This window comes from Taurulus bubalis (genome assembly GCF_910589615.1).
Source record: "Taurulus bubalis genome assembly, chromosome: 12".
NCBI classification, from domain to species: domain Eukaryota; kingdom Metazoa; phylum Chordata; class Actinopteri; order Perciformes; family Cottidae; genus Taurulus; species Taurulus bubalis.
The window spans coordinates 23,492,156-23,519,790 of record NC_136600.1 but is presented as its reverse complement, the minus strand read 5'-3'; the positions used below and the strand labels follow the sequence as shown (position 1 = coordinate 23,519,790).

The 27,635-nt window shown below is 40.1% G+C and overlaps 2 protein-coding genes across 2 annotated transcripts; one reads left to right on the top strand and one right to left on the bottom strand.

Moving 5' to 3' along the window:
* Window positions 1-118: 118 nt before the first annotated feature.
* LOC306744683 (uncharacterized protein) lies at window positions 119-19,257 on the top strand (the record flags this gene model as incomplete). Its single annotated transcript, XM_079227365.1, has 9 exons — window positions 119-405; window positions 1,064-1,118; window positions 4,272-4,348; window positions 4,513-4,647; window positions 5,032-5,181; window positions 5,982-6,036; window positions 6,245-6,425; window positions 17,527-17,615; window positions 18,475-19,257. The coding sequence occupies 9 exons, from the start codon at window positions 119-121 to the stop codon at window positions 19,255-19,257; spliced, it is 1,812 nt and encodes a 603-aa protein (XP_079083491.1).
* A 4,593-nt stretch (window positions 19,258-23,850) lies between these two features.
* On the bottom strand, window positions 23,851-25,466 carry nrsn1 (neurensin 1; the record flags this gene model as incomplete). The annotated part of the gene is made up of 5 exons (XM_079227624.1): window positions 23,851-23,954; window positions 24,046-24,233; window positions 24,939-25,057; window positions 25,161-25,253; window positions 25,368-25,466. 5 exons carry the CDS (start codon window positions 25,464-25,466, stop codon window positions 23,851-23,853), a joined length of 603 nt encoding a protein of 200 aa, XP_079083750.1.
* Between the last annotated feature and the right edge of the window lie 2,169 nt (window positions 25,467-27,635).

Sequence of the window (27,635 nt, the reverse complement as noted above, 5' to 3'; positions counted from 1 at the left end):
TTTGTCTCGCAATTGGAATCAACCTGTTGTGAGTTTATTATAACAAAGATCTCTCTCCGTCGCGCGCCAGCCAGCCAACCTGCTTCCTTTCCTTTCTTTTTTCTTTTTACGCACAACGATGAGCTCGGAGAAGCCAAACTTTCTGTCGCAGCCGGTGGTGAAGAACGTGTTTATGTACCGGAACGGGGACCCTTACTACGATGCCCGCCGGATCGTGATCAACCAAAAGAGGGTTGCCAACTTCGAGACTTTGCTGAGAGAAGTGACCGGTGGGATCCAAGCCCCGTTTGGAGCGGTGAGGAACATCTACACCCCGAGAGGAGGGCACAAGGTGGACTGCTTGGAGAGCCTGCGCAGCGGGGAGCAGTACGTCGCTGCCGGGAGGGAGCGCTTCAAACGGCTGGAGTAAGAAGAACACCTTTTTAATATACATATACATATACATGCATAAATGTGGTGTTGGGTGTCTGAAGGTTAAATGAAAAAGACCACGACTCAACAGTTTTGCCCCGGTGCTGAGTCACAACGTGAGGCAGAGGAGATCAACACTCCAGAGAAGTGTGCTCTGCTCTGGCCTCAACATAAGTGGACTTATACTGCAGATAATGAGATCTGTGCAGGGAGTTATTCATAGAATGTATTGGTGAAGCAGCTAAGTGGGGAAGAGGCGCGTGTGTACTGTTGCTGTGTCACCATTCCAGGGAAAGTTGAGGTTTTTTTCATCTGCTGCAGAACTGGACATAAAGTGCACTACGTCACTATCCCTTTTGTTCCTCTCACTGTATTCCATGTTGGAAGGAATTGTGTGGAAAATCTGATCTCAAGAGATGATGCATTCATAAATGATTCCCCAACTAACTGTTTCCTTATGATACACATTACATAACTTTTACCATGGCAGCAACGCTAACAGCAGAGGAAACCCAAGATGATGTATGTGTCATACTATAAATGTACATGTCAGCTCATTCCTATCCCAGATTGATAGAATATATACAAACATTGTCTCTCAAAAATCTGATATATGTTTAATTGAGACACATTTACCATGCTTTGTCTGTAGTTACCTACATATTGGTTCAAGAAGGAAGAAGATGATGCAGACTCTTCCACTGCAGGTAAGACACAAGTGATGCTAAATTAATGAAACATGCATTCTTTCATTTAATCAGAAAGTCATTTATGCATCTTGTTCAAGAAAGGTAAGTCCAGCTGAATGTAGTAAACTGTCTTCAGTGAAGTAGTGAAGTAGCTGCAGCACACTTCACATGTGAGTATTTGCTTTAAGACTTGGTCCCAGCTTTATTAATACAGATGAATTCATCCAGATCAAAGTCACAATTTATGAACGATAGTTAAACGTTTAAGTGTAAAAGAGTGAAGTGTACGTGCAAAGTGCTTGCTAATGCCTGGAATCCCCAATCGGTATGATCTTTGGCATCTTATGAACTCAATCTGCAGAAATGGAACCTGTTTACATAATTTACATTGTCTTGTCAATCACTCAGACATCCTCTGAGTGCAGTAAGCCCCTACATGCTCGTGCCAGAGAAGATCCTCAGGTTCCACTCCACCTCTGGGTCCTTTAGTTTAAGGAGTAAGACGAACTAGTAGCTTCATTTGACTCAACCAGCCGGTATCCCAGTATCCCAGGATCTGTACTTAGCATCATGTTGCTGTGTAAGCGCAGTTAACGTTCAGCCACATTAGAATGAATACTTTAATTGCAGACATATTGTCTAAATTGTTGTTACTTTATTCCATTATATATATATATATTCTTTTGTTTGTAGATTATTGAAACCCTTCAAGGTTTTTCAAGACGTGGCTTCGGTTACAGTATCCTGACATAATCCAATTTATTAAATTGAACACTGACACTAAATGCAAGATACATGAGGATTTGTCACAGTGTAACGGCTTTATAGAGATCCTTTAAGCAAGGTGTTGTGTTTAGCATCCCTCTCTATTGTTCACTGTGAATAATCACTTTGTTGTTGTCTCAATTTCCATGCATTATTGATTTATGTATCATAATCATCCCTCCTTTCAATGCATCTTTAATCACCAGCTATGAAGTCTCAGCCACAACAAGAGCAGCTTAAGACCTGGTTCAAGGGTGTATTGTTTCTGTTTTGAAAGTCAACTGCAGGTCCTCTTCCAAATTATGTTTTTCTTTTTCGTAATGAAATAGAATAATGAATAATAAAACAACACATAAATAGGGGCTAAAAGTTTGTGCTGCTGATTTTAATCAGTCATTGAAACACAAGGTCATATGTTTCCTTTGACTCCCTCTCCTCTCCACACGTTCATCAAACAAATTGAATCAGGAACTGATTGGGAAGCGTTCTTGATTTCCTCTTTTCTCCGGCTATTTCAATGCAAATAATCCTTGTTTTCCAGCCGTACGAGCTCATTAATAACAGTCAACCTCAAGGGTTCGTCGTTGCTGTTGTGACTACGTGGCGGGCATGAAAAGAGCCAAGTCCGTTGACGAGGACCCGCCCCCCCCTGCTACCCCAGCTGACCCGCCTGATTGTGTCGATTAATGATGAGAACTCTCAGCCGGCTGGATGGCTGGCCAGTTTGTTTCTTGTCCTTATTGATTCTGAGGCGATAGAGGAAGGGCTCATTATAGGAAGGTCACTGCTTCTGTATGTGGCTCATTATGACCCCAGCCTGTGACAATACTCCCACGTTACAGACATTCTTACTTTTTATTGCACATACGAGATCTTCAGTTTGTCTCTTGTACCTTGAAATGTCCCTCTTTATTGCTCAGTGGTTGATGAGGTGGGCTTGAGAGGACCCACTTCAAGCCGGCTGGTTGCAGTGAACAGTGGTGATGGTAGATTGATGGAGTGTTGCAGTGAGAGGACAGATGTAGTGATTTCCACCTCCAGTCAAGTCCTGGCTAATCCTTACATCATAAATTAGCGCTAAATGTACATATTAATTTAGCTACATCTAGCATCTGTCCTCTGTATAACATTTGTAACTGTGTTTATGAATGAGTTACTAATGAGTATTCATGTTGGAATAATGCTTTATAAATGATGAATTCATTGTTAATTCATGCTTTACTAATGCTAAAAAAGTGTCTACTTATTATAAAGTGCTACCAAGCTTTTCGCCAAACATAATGTGTGCATGGACACTAAAATGAGCTGAGGTGACATTTCCTTCCTGTTTTATTCCCAGAAAGCTCATGTGCTTATATCAATTATTATCTGTATAGAAAAACAAATCTAGTACATCTAATGGCTCCCAAGAGACTGATGTCCACTTTGCTTGTTTTGTTTGTTCCTGTCTGGGAATGGTTACTAGCTATGAGGTTTATTCTAGTCCCGGCTGTTTGTGGTACACATACAAGTGCAATTGCATGATATAAGAACCTCTCTTTGCTAGTATGCACTCAGTGTGTGTCTCTGGTAGACCTCTGAATGTGTCCCACACCTTTTCTTATGAAGTAAGTTACTTCTGGCCTCCACATCTCTGTTGCCAGGGGGCTCTCAGAGGCCCCCAGAAGACTTTTAATATGCCTCCTTCCTTATCTCTCTCTCCTTCTCAGAGGATCCACATCTTAGCGTCACAGTGGGTTACCGGGCGTTATGGGACAGGAACCTGCAGAGCTCACTCTTTGCAACCTCACAACCTCAAAGGGTTTCAGACGGCTCATTCTGCTGCTGTCACAGGGACGAGAGGCACATTTTTTTTTGCGTATACAATAGCTCTTTCTGTTTTTGCTGGCAGGGGTTAAAGCTTTTTTTTGTGCCGTTTGTCTCTTACAACAAAAATAGAAAAAAAGATACCATACAGGGGATAGATTTCTTTAGTGAATAAACATATTATTATCTACCAATATGACACATCACACTGTTGCCACTCTTGGTGGCTCTGGTTCTCCAAGCAGTTCTGACTTTAAAGGACATTCAGTATTAGTATTAGTGTTGACTGCCCTGACTTGGGCTGCTATATTTATCTGACTCCAGTGTTAGAGCTGGTCCCTAAAGTAAAAGTCCCCAAAGTTTGCACTGGTCTGTTGTTCTGAGTCTCCACTGGGAAACAAGAGCGCTACTTAAACCCCAACTGGACACACTGATCTGCTAACAAGCTTTCAAAGCAGTCTTAGGCACACACACACACACACACACACACACGCTATGTATACACTCACTGTCGTGGCCCATACCAGATGTAGCTGTGTGACAGAACGTCCTAAATGATCTCTGAGCAGCTGTATGTGTGACATGTTTCATTATTTCCAGGCCAAACCTCTGCCACCGAATCGGATCATTGTGTCAGCTCGATTTCTGAAACCCATCAAGGAGCCGTGTACAATTTTGTAAGTTCAATTCCTCCTATTTCCCATGACCATTTTGCACTAGTTGATTATATATGCATGAAGCCCCGATGTTGCCTGTTTACATATCCTCAGAGGGATGCACCTGACAAGGGGCACTAGTCTGTGTCAGTGTTTGCTTCATGATGTATATTTTCTCTACTTAGTGCGGTAGCGAATGGCGATGTCTTGAACCCGGCCATGAGGCTGCTGATCCACCAGAGGATGCTCAGCCAGTTTGAAAGAATCCTGGAGATGATCACGGAGAAGATGGGTTTGAAAGTCCTCGGGGGTGTGAGAAAGTAGGCCTACGACTCAAAAATGCTCACACCTTTTATATGGACTGTACTTTTTTTTCTTCTACATTACCGTATCATTTTTTTTTACTGTAATATTGAATATTATACCTTTAACCAAGCAAACATGTTATCACATGATCTCATAAGATTCTCTAGCACTTAAAACTACTAAAACTTAACTTACTTCCTAATGTTAACATGGACATTTTGAAGCTCTTTCTTCTCTTGTGGTCTATAAACACAGTATGTTGACACACCAATATGTGTGTGTTTCCATAAATGACCATCTGATGATTACGGGAGGATTTTTCTGCAACTTGTTTTGACAAACTGGTACAAACGCACGATGGAAACTGTGGGGCTGGTGACGTTGTTTCTGTTTCCCAGTCTCTACACCTATGAGGGCCACCAGGTGACTGATGGGAATCAGATGGAGAGCGGCCAGCTGTACGTTGCTGTGGGAAGAGAACGGTTTAAGAAGCTGCCCTACAGTGATCTTCTCTTCACCAAACCCAGAGGGACCAGGAGAGTCAATGGGTGAGCAATGCCGTATAAGAACATCTTTATTTTAACGTCTTTATTTTCCTTCTCAAACCTATATGTTAAAAGAAAAGCTTGAAGGTGCAGTGTGTAGTCATATATATTTACACATATATGTCATATTCAATTCCTGCCCTAAATACCACACTTTTTGAAAATCCTTGAATGTCCTTGAAAACTCAACAATTCCCTTATAGTGAGCAAGGTAACTAAGGTCATTCATTTAACATCACCAACATTGACCAAAGATGCTTATGATAAGCACCATCAGTGTGCATTCATGAGTCCTCTGTGAAGAGTTGTGTAACACAACATTAAAAGGAAGACTATATCTATCAGGGATGGTTCTTGAAGAGTGATCCGATTGTGTCCGTCTGCGTTCCAGTGTGGTAACTAGTTACTCCTCTGGGGTTCATATCTGCTTTCCAATGTCCTGGACCCCACATCCTCCAGCTCCAAATAACTTGCTACATGTTGCCTTTCTTCTGTAATGTTTGAATACTCTTTAGAAAGAAACACAGATCACCAGAAAGAACATTTATACTTACTATTACACATGAATTCACACATATCTAAAGTATCTTAAACACACTCTATGTATTTATCTATTTCTAATTTAGGTATTTGGTAATCAGATATCACATAGCCGTGTTTAAACCTCAAACATTTTATTCTACAGAGGGAGTTTGGTTCTATTGTAGTTTTAAATGTACATTTCATTTTGGATTCCTTTGTTAAATAAAGACAATCACTCTCTAGTATGTATTGATGTTAATAAAACAATTTTTTGTTCACAGAATGAAAGCTTGCTCATTACCTCCTATCTACAGATTCTCCAAGCAAAATGGAAATGTAAGAATGACATGTGCCTTCCACATCATTTGTTTTTTATTATTTTGCTTAGTTTCAAATTGCTTAAGTAAATCTGCTTGTGTACACAGCACATATTTACATCCATAAAATAGAGCAAAGTATTTTATTTTCTGTCAGATTTAGGTTATTGTTGGTCATGTTTTCCACAAGTTTGTCATCAACTGAACTAGACGTGTTTCTCCTCCAGAGTAAGTCTATGGTCAGATGCAGCGATAGTGGTGATGGAGACTCAAAGGCCTCTCCTCCGAGCCACAGCGGCAGCAAGGACCAACTGTCCTCCATCGTCAGAGAGATCTCTCAGGCCCGACTCATGTCCCTCAGGAAGAAGATGAGTGGACAAAGCATGACCCTCAGCATCGCTAAAAATGGTAATGGAGAAAAGAAAATAGAGCGGTATGAAAAACAAATAGCAATGCAATGTGGTGCATGTGACTTTGGCTAGAAGATAGTACTGTAGCTCCTATACGTGTATTTCGATGCCTCCAAACTAGATGTGGCCAATGAAATTTTATGTCCAGGAGGCAGGGAGGGGAAGAGACCAAAAAGTGCCTGTTCAAAACCTTCCCTTATTTGCACAGGTTGATAGTGTTTGTGTTATTACTCTCACTGCCAGAGGGAGGAAATAAAAGTTCCGCCCTGCAGGTTAAAAGCGGGAGAGAGTTTTGTGTGCGTCTGTGTGTTTGTGCTTCTAAATCCCTGATGAAGTGAATACTCTCGTGGGTGCATACTTACATGTGTGGGTGCAGGTGCTTGTGCAATCAAGAAGATGAGTGCCTGGCTTAAGGACACTTCTCACAAGAATGTCACATACCATAAGAGCTACGTTTTCACGTCTGCATATCTGCCTTCTAAAGAAATGATGTCCAGAAACATGTGCACAAACAGGGCTAGTGTACAGTTAAAGGAATATGATATCCAGATGATGTCATGCATGGCCTTTGAAATCTTATGTAACCTGCTGCAATCTTAAATTGCCCACATAGTGGCGCTGTCGCTCCGCAAAAAAACCCAAAGCAGGACATATTGAAAGTAGGTCTTGCATGATGACATTAACTACTATTATAAGAAACACATTACGTCATCTTCTGGGCTTGTGATCAGTATCATAATGTCCTGCAGAAACGCCAGTTTTCACCTCTAAACATTAAGCTGTGTTGTTGCTCTGGATACATATGTTTTCCATGAACGGGTATATACATTGTAGATATATACAGATATATACATTGTGAAGAAGGAGTTGATAGCTTTTCTTCTCTTTAAAAATAAATAAATCTTACAGTAAAAAGGATTTTCTGCAGACTGCCGCTGACCTTGTTCTAACTCCTCCTGCGGTACGGACCACCATTGCGTCATCTCTGGCTCATGATAGATGTTGCCTGTTTGCTACTCTGGCAGGAGTCTTGACAGCAGAAGCCCAAAGGAGCGTGGAGAATTGTGTCTGTGGTTCAGGGGAGCTGGCATTTTGCATCGAGAGAGGGATCAGGAATGTGTGTGCGTTCGTCTCTGTGAGCATTTGAAAACCTGTAATGTCACCCTCAAAATCCTCCGCGCATCAGATTGCGTGGCATGTCATATTACGGGTCGAGAAAACATGTTGTGTTATTGGTCCCCTTCGGTGACATTGAGCAAAGATTACATTACAACAGACAGACAGCACGGAAAACAAGAGCAGGCATCAGAAGAGATTGTTTGAAAGGCTTGGAGAGCATATCATATTCTCATGCATCGGTCACTGTTTGACCTATAAAGTATTTTTTTAGAAACAATATGTATTCATCTGTCTGGCTTAACAGCTAATTATAGTCCATGTAATGCAGTCTCTGTGTCTCTGTCCATGGTGCTGAACACACTGTTTGTCAGGTTCAGCAGGTTGAGGTTTCCTAAAGGAATCTCCTATCTTGGTCCGCATTCTCTCCCATAGCAAATCAATGCTAAAATGCTAATTGTGCATTTGGCTTCTCAAAAGCAAATTAAACAAGAGCTGAAATCGTAGTACAATTATTGATGTAGCCATTAACAGTTACATTTAGTGTTCATGTTTGTCCAGTTTAGCTTCTCAATAGGGACACAGTGTTCATATCCACTTGTGTTTACTGATTCACAGCAGCACAGAGGTGTTTTTTGGTGTCTCTTTGGGAAATCCTGCCCTGGCTGCACATCAGGTAAACACATCGCAATCTGGTGCCAAAAGGAACACAGCCAACACGTTGACTGGCAGAGGCTGTGGAAAGAACACAGCATGAAACCCACACTTTACATCTCTGGTGTGCTGGAACACTGGAATGAAAACAAAAGATTATTATAAAGGTGTCATGGCATTATCAATGTTTTTGAGAGAGGAGGGGCAGGGAAATATAGAGAGAGAGAAGGAACAGGAAGGAGGAGACAAAGTGACCCCGTAACTCGAGATTTTCTGTTGTGACAGTGGGTTTAGTTGTGTGTGTGTGTGTGTGTGTGTGTGTGTGTGTGCGTGTGTGTGTGTGTGTGTGTGTGTGTGTGTGTGTGTGTGTGTGTCAGAAATGCCAGACTCCATTATTCACTGTCTATCAGCTGCTGGGAGCCAGACTGAGGATAACTCCAGCAGTTTCTGTCTGGTGTGTTGTAAAGCTTCTGACTTTTTATTTTGCTTCATTAGAGTGAACACAGTGGTGAGTGACAGCGAAGACAAGGGGGAGGCAGCGCAAGCACTCATGCAGCAAAGGTCACGGACGGCATCTGAACTATAGCAAAGATGCTTGCAGTAAAATACTTCACCGACAAGACACGTCGCCTGTCCTACGATGAACCCAGCATAGCTCTATTTCATGGCAGCCATTTTAAATCAGGAGAAGGAGTTGTCCAATGTTGCCAGTAATCAAAAACACATTCAAGTTGCAGGTTCTATTTAACCAGTCAGCAGTAGTTGCTCACCTCTAAATAGAAATAGGATGTTTACCAGTGTTCTCTTTCTTAAAGGGCCTTGGTGACCAGTTCAGTTAATGTTTCCCTTGAGCAGAGAGGAGGAGTAAAAGGAGAAACAGCAGGAGTGGGAGAGCAGAGAAGAAGAAAAAAGATAGCAGAACAAGGAAAGGATTTTTTTTGGCAGTTGGAGGAGAGATTGGATGTAAAGAGAAGGGAGAATAAAAGAGAAAGGTTAAAAAAGGGGCAATACAGAGTTGAGATGATGAAGGGAGGAGGACATCATGAGGATGGAGAAAAGAAGAGAGAGAAAAAGAGTACAGGTGGAATCAAATAGTGAGTCGCCTGAGACGGTGGAGCCCAAGCATTGAGTGGAGAAAAAACGGTGGAGGTAGAAGGATGGGAGGGGCTGGAATAATTGCCTTTCATTTGGATAATCTCTCCATTTAGAGTCATCAAAGCTGCATTTTACTTCCCAAATTGCTGCTCTGAAAATCAACAAAAGAGCCTCGCACTTAAAGAAGGACGGACGGACAGAAAGGCATGGACAAGAGGAGCGCCAAAGGAAAGGGGAGATGAAGGGGTCCACTGATTATCAGGACACTCACATGGATTGTATATGCCTCTGTGCATGCATTAGTAAGGGCGCATTCTGATTTGCAAAACTGTTTGTGTCCTCGTCAAGTCTACTCTGAACATGATTGGTGTCTGCCGAAATAAGCAAATTGTCCCTCAGGCAGGAGATTAACATGTCCTCTTAACTTGAAGTAACGTCGCAGTTTGGTTCGGTTTAGGCAACGCAACTACTTAGTTATGTTGTTGAAAAGTGATTTGGTTAAAAGGGCCATGTTTGTTGTTTTAGGTAAGTAAGTGATTTAGCCCACTTATGAAAGTCAAAGGACTCAATGTGGACTTTTGGTTTGTCATGGGAGACGAACAGCGCCATTATCCTCACGTCCTCCCTATGCAGACATTATACTACGTCACCTGACATCCTCCTTTGCTCCCGTCATAATTGCTACAGCCACGAAAGGCCTAAAAAGTAAATATGAACATGGGTTAATTCTTTTGCAGAACAACAGTGTCTAAAAGAACGAACAATTCGACAATCTTCCTTTCTTTATTTTAATTTAATTGTCTTGGAATCTCAAATTGTGAATTCTTATTATCACAGCAGTTGCAGACGACTCAGTAGCTCAAGGACATCCACTTTGCACACAACACAGAGGAGCCATGCTGCCTCCTTTTCATGCTCGAGGCTGCATCCTTGAATGAGGCGGGAGCCAATTCAATCCATGCCAATCCACACAATAGGTACACGTTATGTCCATTCTATTTTTCTTGAAGGGACTTTGATTTGAAGTCGAGGAAGTTTTCCCGTATTTTTCCCGAATAACTCACTTCCAAAACTCTAAATGGAAATATTCTTGGTGCTATTTGCACGTTGAATATGAGAGTAATGAAGATGGCTGCATATGCGAGCGTGTCTGTGTGTTTACGCCATAACACATGCACGAGCCGTCCAAGCCAGATCCACTTTCTGCCTCCGGTGTCATAAAATGTGATGCTGCCTTGGGGAATTAGCTCTGTTAGCATGTGTATCTATAACGCCTGTCAGACTGAAATAGGGTTCAAAACAGCATTGGGAGACAGGAGACATGCACATAAAGAGTCTGTGTGTCGGAAATTGTGTGTCTGTGTCAAAAAAAAAAGGGGCTCAGCAGCAAAGGATGAGAGATGGCAACATTTAAAGGATGTTTTTTTTTTCCTTGCCAAGTTCTTAGAAAGTGTGGTGTGTGAGCGCTGCGTTAAAAGGTATTTATGTGTATGTGCGTGACTGTTTTTATGTGCACTCGCTTTGCATGTCACATTTCAGACAACATGGCCATCCTTTCCAATTCCCTCCTCAATTCTTCCTCTCCTTTCATCTCTGCCTTTTCACTGCAGCTCAAAAAGGTTCTTGCTGACCCTTTGATGCCGGATTACTGGATTAAAGTGCAGGGTAGCCGTACTAATCTGCCACATAATCTGCTAACAAGTGTTTCAGCTGTGACACACAACAGAGAGGGCTGTGACACGTCATTTATAGGGTTAGGGTAACGTGTGACACTTTCAATGAAAAAAGAAAAATCTTAATTTCTCTCACTTGTAATCTAACCTGCTTTGCATGTTTTTTTTGTTTTTTTTCAAGGTTTAGCTAGTTGCACATCTGGAGTAGCTGTGATAGGAACATCAGCCTTTGCAGGATTTGTATAAGCCACAGACAGTGAAACAGCGTTAGCATTAAAGCTAAATGGCAAGAGTCATTTGTTGGAGCTGGGCTCTGTGTTGCCAGAGCAATATGCTTTTTGTTGATCATCGTTTGTTAAATGCAGTCATACATTCACGTTTAAAAGTTCTACATTTATCATTTTTGATCAAAATAGTACATTTTAGGGTGCAAAGACAACATGAAAACATATATTGGACATACAATGTTTTTTTTCTTATTCAATATCTAGTCCTATTATACTGATCAGACAGAAGCCATTTGAAATAAACCTTCCATGCGATAAAGACGCTGGCAGGTGTGAGAAAAGTAAGAGAGAACAAGCACCATGATTATTAAGATATTTAACTAAAGATGTGACCTTTATGAATATTACTCTGCCTGTCTGACTACAACATTGTTAAGCAGCACTTTCCTCTCATTTAATCAAAACCTTCTAAGCACAGAGATGCCCATAACTTTAGATGAGCGGGAATTTCAACACTATTGAAAAAGTAGCTAGTAAAACGGTGTTTATTTGTTGAGATGCATCCTGGAAAACGTAACCCTCGTAAACGGGGCTCCTGGCTGATGACCCTGAAGCCGGCACAGGCAGATGGGCCGCCTGTGCTCACATCTCACATTTTTCTTTGTGCATTCAAGATGTTAAGATAATTACACGTATCATATGTAGTCTGCACGGTGGTGTGGTGGCCTCACCAGGTTCAGCTGCCTCTCCAAAGTCAATATATGACTTTAAATGGACCATAGGTGTGAATGTGAATGGTTGTCTGTCTCTGTGTGTCAGCCCTGTGATACCCTGGCCACCTGTCACACCCTGCCATCCGCCAATATCTGCTCAGATCAACCCCAGGTCCCAACAACCCTGAATAGGGTGAGTGATCCCCGATAACAGATGGATGTTTTAGTCCCCATAGCACAGCTTCCACCAGGCTCATTCATGACGCAATTTAGCTCTGCATTAAAGTTGGAGGATTTTTAAAAGGAAGGTAAAAAAAAAATGTAAGCAGCAGGGCCCAACGTATCATGACTTTTAGGCTCCAGTCTGGGTCAAGCCCTGGAAAACACTGGATCCTACATTTCCCACAATGCAACTGTCATTTGAAAAGCTTCCTCCAGAGCCACACAACTGATTTGTGTAGTGCTCAATGACAAGTCATTTAAACGCCATGTGTTAAAATGATGGCATGCCCCTTAAATACAGTTATGTATCTACAAAGCATTACCATTACAGATATGATAAGCCGGATTGCTGATTGCATAACATGCATCACTCTTCCACTAAACATTCTCTTGATACCGACAATGTTTGCTATAAGCCTCATACAGCTGTGATGAACATTAAAATAAAGTATGTGAACGCATGAGAGAGAGAGAAACAAATGAACGAAAATGAGTTCATCAGCTTTTAGCCTATATTGCTTTCCTTTGTGTCCCATCACTGTATACACAGCACCAACTGGGTTGTTCTCTTGTTGGCCGCAGCCTTACAGTCATTAAATGTTTTAACAAGACTTATGACTGGATCACACATGCTGAGTGGCTACATTTCATAATTACCATTTAGAGTTACGACCCATGTTGGTTTACATCCCGCCATAACTCCGCTATGAGCTGAGTGGGCTAAATCAGCTGGGTGTAAATAAGCCATATAATCTACTGCATGGTGATATACAGGGAGTGTTGTGTGAAGTGATTTAAGTACATTAAGTAGCAAGTCAAGTGTTTATTTAACACTGCAGCGCTAATCCGCTAAATGTAGAATTGGCTTGTGGAGGCCATGTCAACAATTTGTCCCTGCCCCGCTGTAGAAGCACGGATACAGTGTGTGTTAAAACTGTGATTTGTGTTAGAACTACAACCTCTGCTATTGAGAGATTGTTTTTTTCAGAAATGGCATTGAAATAAAGATTCTACTCTTCCTCATCCCCCAAAAAAAGAATAAATTCACGAGCATTGACCATGGAATCCAAAACATTTTCAAGAGCACTCGTCACAAAGAACAAGAGAGACAAAGGTTGGTCCCCTTGCCTCCTTGCCTCCTTGCACCTAAACCACATTCATTTTCAGTCAAGGATCACTGCATCCTACTTTTAATCATTCCCATTCACTTGTTCTCTCACTGAGAATGGAGAATCCTTGACCTTTCTTCGTCACCATCTAAGCTCCCAAGACTTAAATCAATAGCACAAACGCACGTGACACAAAGAAAGGAGAACGATTCCTTTTCAGTCGCCATCAAAGCTCCTATACGCTTCAGCTAAATAGATTATTTGTTACATGGCAGTCGCTCTCTCAGTACTGAGCACAGCTGTTGGACATTTTTATTTTACTGTCTGATCTGTTCCCTAAAGTCACACATCTCGTACTCAATCTTGTTCTTACATTGTGTCATGTCCACTGTTTTATTATCTAGATTTTTCCATTTCACAGTCGCACAGAAATTCATTTTGGGGTATTGTTGTATTGTACAATTTCAGAGGTGATCTTTATCCCCAGAAATACACCGCAGCTTCTCTTCTTCTTGGCTGTCTTAAAGGTCAGCTCAACCACATTACTATTACATTAATATTAGAAATCAAAATAAGTATTTTTTTAATTAAATTTCAACCACTTCAAGAAGATGATTGATCCCCAGAGGTTCTATTTCAGTGTTGTTAGCGTTCCAAACGTGCAAGATGCAGTCACAGAACTTTACAGGTGCGTTGAGATCAAAATAAAAGTCAAGTTTGAAGGTGGGCGTGGTCTGAGGAAGGGGGAGGGGCTTTTTGTTGCCAAAACCCTTATTTTGGAAAGACATGAAATGAGTGTGAGGGGTAGTGTGAAACTTGACCAAGCCACGCATGTGATGCATTGGTGTTAGAATGTGTCGGCCGGAAGTTAGCATTACTATGGTTCCCTGTGATTTTTTTCTATCGGATTTCGAATTATGAAGAAAATCAGCTCTGTGACAAACAGACGTTCATGCCACTTTGTACATTTTTGTTCAGCAAGATGATCTAAACATTTTGGAAGCTTGAATGCATATTGTTTATAATAAAGGGTCAAAGGTTAGGCTTTAATCGTACGACACCCTAGTCTCGTGACGTTGCGTCACCACCACTAGCTAACGGTGGACGAGTGTTTAGCTTGATGACATTTAGAAGTCTCATTTAGCGACTTGTTAGGTCGCCTTCACACCATACAACACACAACTATTTCAGACAACAGACAGAAGCACTGGGAGCGTCTTAACGTGTTGAAATTGATTTTAGAGAAACTAGAATAATGATTTGCAGAACATTAAAGGAAAGATGTATTCAGCATAGTGGCTTCGCAACACGTATTTTGCAGTTCCAGTCGCCATGAAATAAAAAAAGATGGGTTCATGCCGTTGTCTGAGTACATATTTCCTGTGGAGTCATGAACGAGATTGTAAAGTATGGATTTTTTTTAAATTACATGTTATGTTAGACCCTCCAAGTCTCTGCTGGACACTGTTTCCCACTCCAACTCTGCAGTAGAGGACTGAAGAATACACAAAATGACACAATCAACATTGTGCCATTGGCTGGAATTCATTAAGCGATGCAGCTCTTGCTTACACTGCGCTGGGACTTGAATTTAAAAAGAAAATATCCATTGTTGACAACGTAGCTCAGATTCAGGGTTCATCTGAGCACAGGGAGCCATGTGGGATGTGTCTGCTGCGCTGCATATTGTTTTATTAATTCAGTTGATGAATAGAAGTCATACGTACAGTATTTCATGGACTAGTATTTACATCATTTACCTAGCGTGAACTGCACACTGGATTCCCCCAGTGTGTTTGGGTTGCCAGTATTGGATGATCAAATGGAAACACAGATCAAAGCAATGCTGCACGTTCTAACTCTATGCAGCTGCAGTGTAGAGACACAGATCAGATCACCTGTTTGTATTTTCTGTCATACAAAACAGTTCCCGAAAACTAAAACCTGCAGCAGTGAGGCAGAATATGTCTGTATGTGTGTTTTTAAAGAGAGAGAGAAATAGTTTATTTTACTTTACTACCTGCTATGACTTCATCTTCAATTGTGTTATTGCAGTGCAGTGCAGTTATTACATTCCTCTGGAACACCATTCATTTATAACTTTACCTTTTCATCAGAATGACAGCTCGAGCTGTTTTATGTGAGTAATTTATACACACTCACAGTTGCATCCTTGTTTTGCCTCCCACTGATGGATGAGACGTGCCATTACTTCAGAAGTGTTGCTGTGCTGTCGGAGTTTGTTTGAAAAAAAGATTCAGACAGACACATATACACACAGACTGTAAAGTAATGTGCAACACCACAACCTAAATCTACTGGATTTAATGAAGAGCCAGAAAGGGAGGTTCTAAATATTGTGTTTAATTTGATTTAGCATTTCCATGAGCCCGTGCCTCATCCTCAAATCATGTTAAGATGTTTGGAGTCGTCGCGGCTCATCCGCTGCTTACTGCTTACACTCAATCGCTCGGCTCTCGCTGTTAATGAATGCGGGCGATTTCCATAAAATATTCTTAAAGAGGTCCGGTATTATTACCATAACGTTTCATCTCCCACCATAGCTAAACTTCAATCAGTTTTGCATTTGAAATGCATTAAATGTCTCCATAAACTCTTCTAATCTCTACCCGAGTCATTTTTCTTCTTTAACTGGTCTGTGTAGAAAGGGAAAATAATATTAAAGACATTAATTACAATGTTTTTTTCTCTTCACTCTTTTGCTGCTTATTTCTGATTGGAAATTTCAGTCGCATCCAGTGTTTCACAACAAGTGTGTAATTATGTTGTTTATCAGAGCGTATAGTTGTATTCCGCTTATGATGTTTAGGGTTAATTACTTCAAGCTCTTTGATGCACAGGCTCACACAAAAACTGTTTTTTTTTTTTAAAGTAATAATTTTGCACTCCAACAAACCTGCCTTGCTGAGCTGATTGCTCGAATAGAAATGAGTGTGTAGAGTTGTATTATGATGTCTTCATTTCAACACCACTGCTTGTCAATTATGACAGGTGATTCCTTTGGGGGACTGGGCATTATGTTTTTGTCTTGCAGACTTCTATTACGGCAAATATATATATATATATATATATATATATATATATATATATATATATATATATATATATATATATATATATATATATATATAATGTACTTTCCAGTCTGTCTTGCACACCTTGTCTTGGGTAGAATTATTTAGACTGCATTTTGCAACAATGTTGATAAGAATATAGGAAATTAAAAAAAGCTCCCGCAGATTAAACAAGTGATTTCTCCATATTAAAAATACATTTTGGGTCCCATTTCAATGTTCAGTGCCTCCATTGAAAGCCAGTGTCCTGGATAAACCCCGACACTGGTCATGGGGACTTAAATGAACTCTTTTAATATTAATATTTACGTGTTGGTCAGATGTTACATCTACCTCAACAGGGATTATCAGGACGATTACCGCAGTGGTGATAATTATAACAATGATGAAGATGATTATGAGCTTATAAAGGTGTTTTTTTTGGTTCTCTCTGCCACACTTCCATTGTCTGGGCATGTTGTTTACTTGGCTGAGATGGTTCTGGGTGTTTTTCTTTTTCTCCACCAGGTGTCAGTCTTGTGCTGTGTTTTGGTCATGAAAGACTGAAAACACAGCTGTGGGATAAAAGATGTATCATTTCAATAACTGGATGATGAATAAAAGCTCCTTTTATTTATAGGAGGGATTTTATGGATTTCTGAAAATGATGTAATGGGCTTTGACTGGGCTTAGGGTCCTGAAAAGAATTCAGCAGTATTCCTTAGATTAAACCAATTGCACAAGGGAATGGAAAACAAATTACTTAACAAGAGAGGCATGACTTTGAATTAACCAGCGCATAGCCTTTTTGTGATTGTTTTACGTTAAATACATTGTGTGATGTGCAGAGTTACTTTCTGCATTTAGTCATGTTGATCTTCTACAAAACAGAATGTTGAATCGAAATATTATTCATGTCTTTGAGCATTGTATCGTCTATGGCCAAGAGAAGTCTCTTTAAGCCTGTGCGAGGTAGAATAAATGTTGATATATCTACGCCAGGATGACGCCCATAATCATCCTTCTTGTTATATTGCCCCTAGCAAGCCAATTTAGGGCACACTATCACACACTTGGATGAGTCACATCTCACAATGTCACACTTAAACATACTTTATTCACAGTCTTTATTGAACAGAAATGTGCATTTCTCAATGTCAGCTATTCGCAAACATTGTGCACAGGTACTATAATAGTGTTTTCTTTCTATTTCCAGATGACCTGGAATCCAAAGCTGATGGTGCGAACGCTGAGGACAAGACCGCCCAAGACGAGCCAGCTGAGGAGGTAGAGACATGCAGCACTGTTCATAATATATATCATTACGGGAGCAAGCAATGGCATCTGTGTAGAGAGCTGTGCCATGTGCACTCGGTTTGGTAGCCTGTTACTAAAGAATGATGAAGACTGATTAATCACTGTACATGTTTATGTTTATCCACACTTCACATATTACATACATAACTTGCATTTTTGCACTCTCCTATTGTTTGCTATTGATTGTTTATTTACACCTCACACACTTAATATACACATACATACATACTTGCACTTTTGCTGTTTAAGTTTAATTTAATTCCTAAATTAATGCTGTGCTTTTCTTTCATCCCAGATATTTTTATTTTATTTTATTAGTATTATTATTGTATATATCTTTCATCCCTACTGTTTTGATATCTTATTTTCTGTCTTTAAATTGCTGCTACTCCACACCAAATTATATATGATATATACAAATTAATAAAGTATATATCCGTTCATTCATTATGAGCCTGCTCTACTTTTGAAGATGCTTATATTGACATGTTTGTGTCTATTTCAATGCTTTCACTTTGCTTTAAGGGACAGAATTCATATTAATATCACCCGTAGTTTAAGCAAAAGTTTGATTTGCTAAGTAATGTGTAACTCGTACTTTGGCGCCTCTTAATTTGTTATACATATATATATATATATATATATATATATATATATATATATATATATATATATATATATATATATATATATATATATATAATAGTAGCAAACAATAGAGCTATCTCTTTCTCTCATGGATGTAGGTCACAGGGAGAATGGTCGTTACAATGCAATTACATTGTATGCCTGTTAAAATATTTAGAGCCACAGCATAAATTGTTTCTGTGGTATTATTGCATTACAGAATCCTGCGGACGATGCTACAAAAGCCGCAGTGGACGATGGTGAACCGGCAGGAGATAAGGAGGAGGCTGTTGATGAAAACACCACGGAAGAAGACCCTTCCGCTAATAAAGACGAGCTGAAGGAAAACCAGGAGAGAAGTGGCGAAAAAGGAGGGGAAGATAAGGAGGAAAGTGTCGAGCGAAATGATGAAAAAGAGGGAGCAACGGCGGGATCTGAGGAGGAGGAGGAGGTAAAAAAAGATGTACAGGAGGTGGCCACAGATGAGAGTAAGGAGGAGGTTAAATGTGAGGAGCAGGGGTCCAGCAGTAGCAACAGTGATAACACACAGGACAGTAAAGAGAAAGAGGACGGAGGCCATACATCAAAAGATGAGCGAGACCAAAACATAGAAGACGAGAAGCAAGATAAAGACAGTGAGAATGGGGAGAGGAGCAGTGAGGACCCAGTTAACGATGAAGACGTGGGGGAAGAACAGCAAGCGACAGAAAACAGCGGCGACCCGGGGAAGACTCGTTCAGATAACGAGACAAAAGAGAAGGATAATGGCAGAAATAGCAGTAACAGCAACCAGGAAGAAGATGTGAGCAAAACAAAAGAGGGAGCGACCAAGGAGGCCAGAGAGGAAACGAGAGAGGTGAATGGAGAGGTCAGCGGAGAAGATGATGAAGCGGAGAGTGGAACAGAGCCGGACACTGTCGAGAATTCATCCAACGACGGCGCTGCAAATGGAGAGAAAAGGGCAGATTATGATGAAGAGAACCGAGATAAAAACAGGAAATAAGGACTTTATCTTAAAATGAGGAAGGCGATAGAGTTAAAGTTAAAGTTTTACTAGACGGCCATGTAGAGTCAGCACTGAGAAGGAAACAGATGTCAAGCAAGCAATAGAAGTCTGACAGCTTCGTGATGTCGGGTACAAACACACCCTCGACATTTCAGGGTTTGGATTCAAAAGCTATTCATCAAAAACATTATTCATAACTATCACGCCTGAATTAAAGCTTATATATTCTTATTTTTGATTAAGACATACTGTTACCTCCTGGGCTGCGTCATCCTTTCATTATACACTGTCTGTGAGCACTGTAGTGAGTGATGCTGGGACATTTAAATATAATTACAATGTTGAATAATGATATGTTTATTTTAACAGGTATGATTATACTAGTTGGTTCTTTTTAAGATGCTTTTTCTATGTATGGATGGCATATTTTCATCTATTTCCCAAAACAAGTGATACAAATGAACTTTTGTAAGTACAATAAGCTATGTGTAATATTGTAAGCATACTATATGCGTCTGAATGATTTTCCAAATCATAATCCTTTATTAGGTTGTCATTACGTTTTATGATATCTGTTTATTTATATCCATCTCTCACCATAATATAAAAGAGAAAAGGGAGGCACCTTTAAAGGATGATGTAATACTGTCACTTCATTATAACCATGTGTAATCAAATTTGTCAAAAATAATAAAAAATAATACTTAGAGTGTGATAATAATAGCTTCATTCTTGACTTTACATTAGACAATGTTGGTCAAATTGAAAAGATAAACATTCATGTTCTCTCGAGACACTTTTTTTTAATGCTTTATTGGCAAGTACCTTTTATATTGTTTCATTTTTCATTATTATTTGTTAAACAATGACCCCAAATCCAGCACAAACAAAAACAGTAATGGTGTTTTTGCTCTTGCACAGCTGATCAGAAGTAGAGGAAGCTGAAGTTGCATGACATCATCTCAGCATGACATCATGAGCAACACAACGTTTCTATACTGCTTTTGTCAGTCAGAAGATAATACATCTCCAGCATTCATGTCACAGTCGTTCCATGCAAACCAGCGATGTGTGTGCATGATAATAACGTGTGAGTGCTTCCAGTGAAACCGTCTTCTTACTGCACCAATAAATATGATGACAATGTGCGTCAACCATAACTTATTTAGGCCTTTTAATCTAACTCAAGGAACCACGATGTCAAGCTCAGCAAGTGACAAGTCCTGAGTCGTGAACAGCTTTGATTAGAAAGACGGATGCGACCAGATTTAGAATGTGATGGAGCTGACGCATCTCGTTATTTTGCACAGTTTTTTTTGTTGTTTTTGCCGCATTGTTTTCCCATGAAAGACGGTTGCATAAAGGCCACCGTGAACCGCCTCCCACAGGCAGGAAGCTGTCGCGTGAACTGTGATCAAAGTCAGTGTCTGTGATGGCCTCGCCGCCCTCTCATCCCTGCAGCTGTTCAAATTGGGATTCGGTCAATGTGTTGGTGAGTCACCAACCCACTAGAGGGAAACATGGGCGAGAGAGAGAGAGAGAGAGAGAGAGAGAGAGAGAGACACTGAGAGGCAGAGGATGTGAGTCACACGGCCTGCCTGGTCAACGCTTCCCCTCCCTAAACTACTTTTCCTGATTGATTACAGGAAGAGTGTATCCACGGTGTGACCGAGGCTTAGCTTAGTAGGTTGGAACGCCATTGACCGTCTGCATTAAAACCAAATGAATGAATTATTAAACATTAACTACTGTAATGGGAAAAATACTGCACTTATAATTGTTGCAGGTTTGAATATCATATCATATTCAACCTTTTTGAGGCCCCTATTTTGTGAAACTCCTCTCAACTTCCCGAGATATCGCATAATTTATGGGTATCCCCTTATTGAAGATCCCAAAACTCGTAACCTCCCTATTGATACAATGACGTCACCTTTTCATAGGATATAACTGAGCCCAAAATCAATGTGCATTTGTACTTCTCTGCTGGACGTTCGTCGTCCTGCAGACGTGTTCCTTCCTGCGCAGGAATAAATAAATAAATCAGAAGTTTAAAGGTTGTTGTTGTACAATACATTGAGCTATAGCCCTGTATCTTCTTAGCATTGTTATGTATAAAGTATTATGATTCATGAAAATCCTGACAATGTAATATTCGTGAGTAAGTTTTGATTAAAAGTATAAAATACAATATTCACACGTTTTGAGCTGCAGATATTTCAATTTTTATTGTGTTCTTTGAAAAATAGACATAATGTATATAGACATTGATATATATTTGTTCTTTATTCAATCCAACCTCCAATAGGTACAGTATACATGTTTTATTTACTGGGAGAATCTACTTTTACATCAGGAGACACTTAAACTGGGAAAAGGTCCGATTAGGAGCAGACGGATATCCATTGTAAATTTGGGATTGTAATGTAAAATTCAACTTTGGTCAATGTAAAGAGAAAAACTAAAAAAAAACTCACAATTCACGGCATGGAACTACAAGTCAGCACATTTCTTGATTATTGAATAACGCTCCGACAACACTGGAAGGGTTTGGTGATAACTGATTGTTTAACAGTTTTTCTTGTACCGTTGGTTTGCAGCTTGACTGACGTGGTTGTGTAAATTCCTTGAACATGTCTTGATTATTATTATTATAATGTTCTTCATAGTTAAAGCTACATGTGTGTGTTGTGTCTGAGACCAAATGTGTTGACTTAACAGAATAGAGTGGCGGTTGTGAGATATTAAAAGGTCAATTTACATGAACATATGGCAGCCAACATAGAAAAAGCTCATATTAGCTTATGGAATATATGTTTATAGAACCAGTATATAAACATATTTCAGCCAGTATGTATCTGGCATGGATTTGAAGAGGATGATTTATTTGGAAAGACCTGCAGCACTGATGCACAGTAGGAGGCAAGTAGCTTGATGGCACTTGGACTGGGACTACCACAAAAACATTGTTCTAACCAAGTACAGTCAAAAACAATACAAAAAGATAATTATTTTACAGTAACAAACAAAGAAGAAGCAACAACAAACAAAACAATTGAAAGTGGCAGGGTCACAATATTTAAAATATATATATTAAAATACATATAAAGACAAATAGTTTTGAAAAGCAGCAACACATGACTATTACCAGCTCATTGTGCTTGGAAGTTAAAGTTACAGTGCCAATAAAAAAATTTAAAAAAAGATACAAACTGAAAACCTGCTTGATGTAACTTCTGTTTCTTATGCATGTAACCAGCTAAAAGACAGCTTGGATGATACATACACACTGTACGCTGTTCAGCTTCCTGCAAAATGTAGTTTCAAGTTTCTTCTGTTAGCACATGAAGGCAGTTAGTGAGCTGAGAGCGTCTGTGCATCCAGACAGAGAGCCGTCACACTGGATGTACATAGCTGTTGTGATCTCTCCATCCCCCGCGTTGCGTAACATAACCGCTCTGTCTCCACTTCAACACGCAGCACCTGCACATCTTATTTCTTTCTTTCTAACCAACTGCTAACTGCAGAAATGTGCACGCCTGGATGGTGTGTTCACGTGCTTGGGATTGGAAACAAATAAAGGAAGAGTATGGGGTAACGAAGCGTTTAGAAAAACAAGCAAAAAATAAAAATTAACGATAAAAGACGTGATGAAATGCCTCATTTGTATTGTGAAGAAAGTCATTCGCTTGATTGTGATTTTGTCATCAAGTGACAGGCTATGTTGTTCTGCATGTTACGTCCGGTTCAGTGTACCTCTTCGTCAGTCTGTCTGGTCTGGTCTGCCGATCGTGTTTAAAGAGCCGCTGGAGGAGACAAGGTCAGGCGGCTAACAAGACGGAAGAAATGCCCGCGTGAAATCTACCCTGAAGGTCTGTTCCAATCAGCGTCCATCTTTAATCTGAGGATGTGAGAACTTCTAGCAACGTAAGACGTAAGGAGCATCCACATGCACTCCTTTTGTGCGTTTGTGATTGACAGCTCTCACCGAGTGGTGCAATGAAGCTGCGCTCCACACACACACGTACACACGGTACACACACAGTGTTCTACACTGAAGATATCATCCTCTGATGTTCTTTTAGACACTATAGGCAATGAGATAACGGTTGTTGTGTTCAGTGCTGCTTGCGATCATTTTCTTCGATAAGTTCAAACTACACACTGCATCTGCTGCTCTTTAACCCTCCAGCAGTAAACGCCAGTCCACTTGACGGAAGAATAAGAAGCTACGATGTTGCCGTTCAGCTGCTGCGTTCTATTGATTTGTTTCTGCGGTTTGTTTTTCTGGGTCGGCCTCAAGTCCTGCACGAGAGCTTTGATGTTCAAACACGAGGCTGAAACCTTTCTCAGCTGTATTCATTAAATCTGCTCCTATATAACCCCCAAATCAAGCTTTAATGTCAAACACAGCCAATAAAGATGACGAACTAATACTATGAATCATGTAAGCTGACCTTTTCAGAAAAAGAGAAAATGCACACTTAAATCACCACACCCACACACACATACACGCATGTTCGTACTCACACACAGTCTGCACACTAAATCCATCATCACACACACGTCTTCACTTCATCTGCTCTTCTGTCAGGTCTCCGACTTCGCGGTCACTGGCTGTATGTTCTGGACTTTGGAAAGTGTGACTGGCACCTTTCCCTCTCCGGGAGTCGGTGCTTTCATGACGGGGGTACCTGTGAAGCAAGGCAGTTCTGTTATGTGGGATATTCACACAAAGCCCTTTGGGTACAGCATGACAGCTCAACCTTCTCTCCGTGGCCTTACCAACTGTTGCGTGCAGGTCGGCCAACCTCTCCTTGAACTTCTGCTGCAGGTACAGTTCTTCTTTGGAGTAGCTTTTGGCGAAGGCGGACAGCAGGAGGCCCACGGCCATGGCGGTGCCGCCCACACAGAACAACACGGCACCGGTCAGCTTGCAGACATCCAATGCGCGGTTGAAACTGACGGCGTGGCTGTTCAAGAAAAAAGACAATTGGTTTGAAGCGTTATTTAACAGGGTAACATATTTAACTTTAACTGTGACCTCAAAGGAAGTTTAAAGGAAGTCTACACCCAAAAAGTCACCTTCATTTTACTGCTATTTTCAAAAGTCACGGGACTAGACTAGACTTGACTTGTGCGCTGTTGTATAAATATACTGTATGTGCATTCCACCAACACAAGGTGCTCTCCCTTATGATCGTATGATCATAATGTGAAAATGCTGCACATATCTGTTTATGTTAAATATACAAAGTAGAGGAGTAGTACTTCCTGCATTGTTCCTATATATTTGTATAGCACATTTCAACTACAAGGTGATTCAAAGTGCTTCACATAAAATCATTAAAAGCATCAAAACATAATGCAGAAGAAAAGAAGATTTAAAAACAATTAAGAACATTCATTAAAACATTAAAAACAGTCAAAAAGCAAAAAATATATAATACAAGTTGCAGTGCAGATTAAGAAATAAAATGCAGTAGTAAGATGCAGAAATTGATTAATATCCTTGAATCTGGTTCAATTAAAGGCAACAGCAAACAGAAAAGTCTTCAATCTGGATTTAAAGGAACTGAGGGTCTATATATATATATATATATATATATATATATATATATATATATATATATATATATATATATATATATATATATATATAGACCTATATACAGTACCTGTCAACAAAAAGGAGGTCGTCTTCGCCAAATGCTTCGATCCTGGCTGGGGTGGCATAACCCACCAAAACAACAATGAGGCCTGCAAACAATATCAGGGATCCGAACACGAGACAGACCTGTCGGAGGGGGGAAAGGAGAATGTTTGCATTTACAGTATGTCGACCCAAATGACGTCAGGTGAGACGGGGATGTGTGTTTGAGCGAGAAGGTCAACCTCACCTTCCAGAGTAAAGAGCTCCACCTGCTAGGCGATCTCTGAATCTGAAAATCTTCATCACGTTCCCAGATAGAAGCGGTGCACTCCTCATAAAACTGGAGAGGAGATCAGAGAGATATGCTTCACTTTATAAACATGGAATCTGAAGATGAGGGTGTTTGTGATAAAAGAGAATGTGTGTGTATATATATATATATATATATATATACCTGGTGTAGGTAGGAGCGGACTCCATACTGCTGACAGTTCCCGTTGGCTTGAGCTTGTTCCCCATACTCGGACCCACAGATCTCTGGGCAAGAAGTCATCCTTCACACCGGCCTACCTGCTCGAGGACACACACACACACACATGCATGACTGCACCCCTCGCTGTAAGAGCACACCCGTATGCAGTGCATTAATACATTCATAAACAATAACATGTACCCTCACACGCGGAGCCCGAGAGTTACGTAACGTTGTTCTAAAAGCAGGGGCGCCTCGGTACATTGAGATTAATGATGCATCCTCCTTGTCTGCTGTTATGAAATAAGCCATGAAATGTTGCATCAGCCCTCCTTTTTAGATTCAATATGGTGAGAGGGCTGACGTGCACAGAATTAATCTTCTCTTTTCATATTGTGGTTTAACACCGGAACCCTTTTTTGTGCGATATATTTAGTGTGTTGTAGTTTACAAGGTTTCACAGATGATAAAAGGGACATAATGTCAACATTTATCAGGATTTTCTTTCTTACAAGGCATATAATATCAGTTATGTAAAGATAAAACTTGATCAGTAATGGGCAGTTGAAAATAACTTTCCCCAAACTCACCTGTTTTTACATGATTCAAATGTTTTACATTAAGATAATTCAGGGAATCTAACCCACTGTTTTATTCCATCTTACATTATATTACATATTTGATAACCTTTTTCTTTTCTCTTACTATTAAAAACAAAACGATTGCATCCTGTTAAAACACATGATAGTAAAGGCAGGAAGAGAGATGCTGTAGGAAATCGTGTTTTGAACACAAATGCAATTCCCTCACTAACCATTTGGGATCTCGAGGCATTCAGCTTCTGTACAAACTCACTTAACTATGTTTCAAGTCTCTGTCAGCTGGCACTAAATCTAAACTGCTGTTTCTGTTGCACCCCGAGCGCACGGCATCGGGACTAAAACACTGATCCCAGTGTGGCAACAGCTCTTATCAATGCCAAAAGAAGTAAAGCACAGTTAAGACACATTCCAGAAACACATTTATTTACAATAGTTATGCTACAAAAGCAGCATGCTCTTATGATACACGTATATTAGATAAAGAAACTGCCCTCAAACAAAAAAGCTATATTTCAACTGATGATTTCGAAAGGAACGTAAATCAACTTGTGGGTAATATAACGTTTAATAAAGTAGCAGTGGTTTCACACCTCTGATGAAAAACATGAATGTTGTTGACTTCAATAGAGTCGAGAATAAATGTGGGCTTCCATCTGCGGGCGCTTTCTAGCCAAAACAGTATTTGTGCTATTCACTGAAGCGAGCTGTGCAGTAATAACACAAAAGAGCATCTTTGACCTCTGACCTGTGTTTTGAGATCAATGTGATTACACAGCTTGTGTGTGTTTAAACTGTGGAAGATTTTTAAAGGCATTTATATGAATGAATCCATAACAGACATAGTGTCTTCCTTAATTTGGCTCGCCTTTGACAGCTGACATGCACTTTGTGAGGCTATAGTAAAGTCTTTTTCTAGACCCAAATCACAAATTGCCCTAAAAAAGCTTGACAATATATACAGCATATATCACCCTCTATCCTAATACCCTTGATTTCGGATTGACAGATTTCATTAGATTGGTTAAATGTCAAACAGCGCACAGGTTTAATCTGTTTTTGTGAGTTATTATAACATTTTTGGGGGGTTACATGTTGGCAAGAAACAACAAATATGTTGTAATTCTATACAACAGACTGTTTGTGGGATCTATACAAATAGATAATAGAGATGATGGATGTTCAGAAACGTGTGAGGTTGAGAGTGTCTCACTTCCACAAATTGCCAAACATGAGTTCACACAGTGTGAGGGAGATATCAGCTGGCATAATATGAGCGTGATGAGTGCAGTGCTGCATTAAGATGAGACACAGTGTTCCCTGGTACCTCGTGTTAATAATCTTATTACTGCTTAATTTGTACATGTCATAGACATCTGGTGCTGCACAAATGCTATGAACTCTCTCTCTCTCTCTTTCTCTCTCTCTCTCTCTCTCCTCCTCTCTCCCCATATCTGCATATTCAAGGAAGTTTAAATATTCATCATCAAGCCAAAAATAATGTAAAATGAAAATTTATGAAAAATGAGATTAGGAACAGCTTGTTCCAGGGACTCCATTGAGCCTTACTGTATCCCCATTCAAACATTTAATTAACTAGAGTAGGAAACATGTGTACTTAGGCACATTTTTCATAATCATATCATAATTT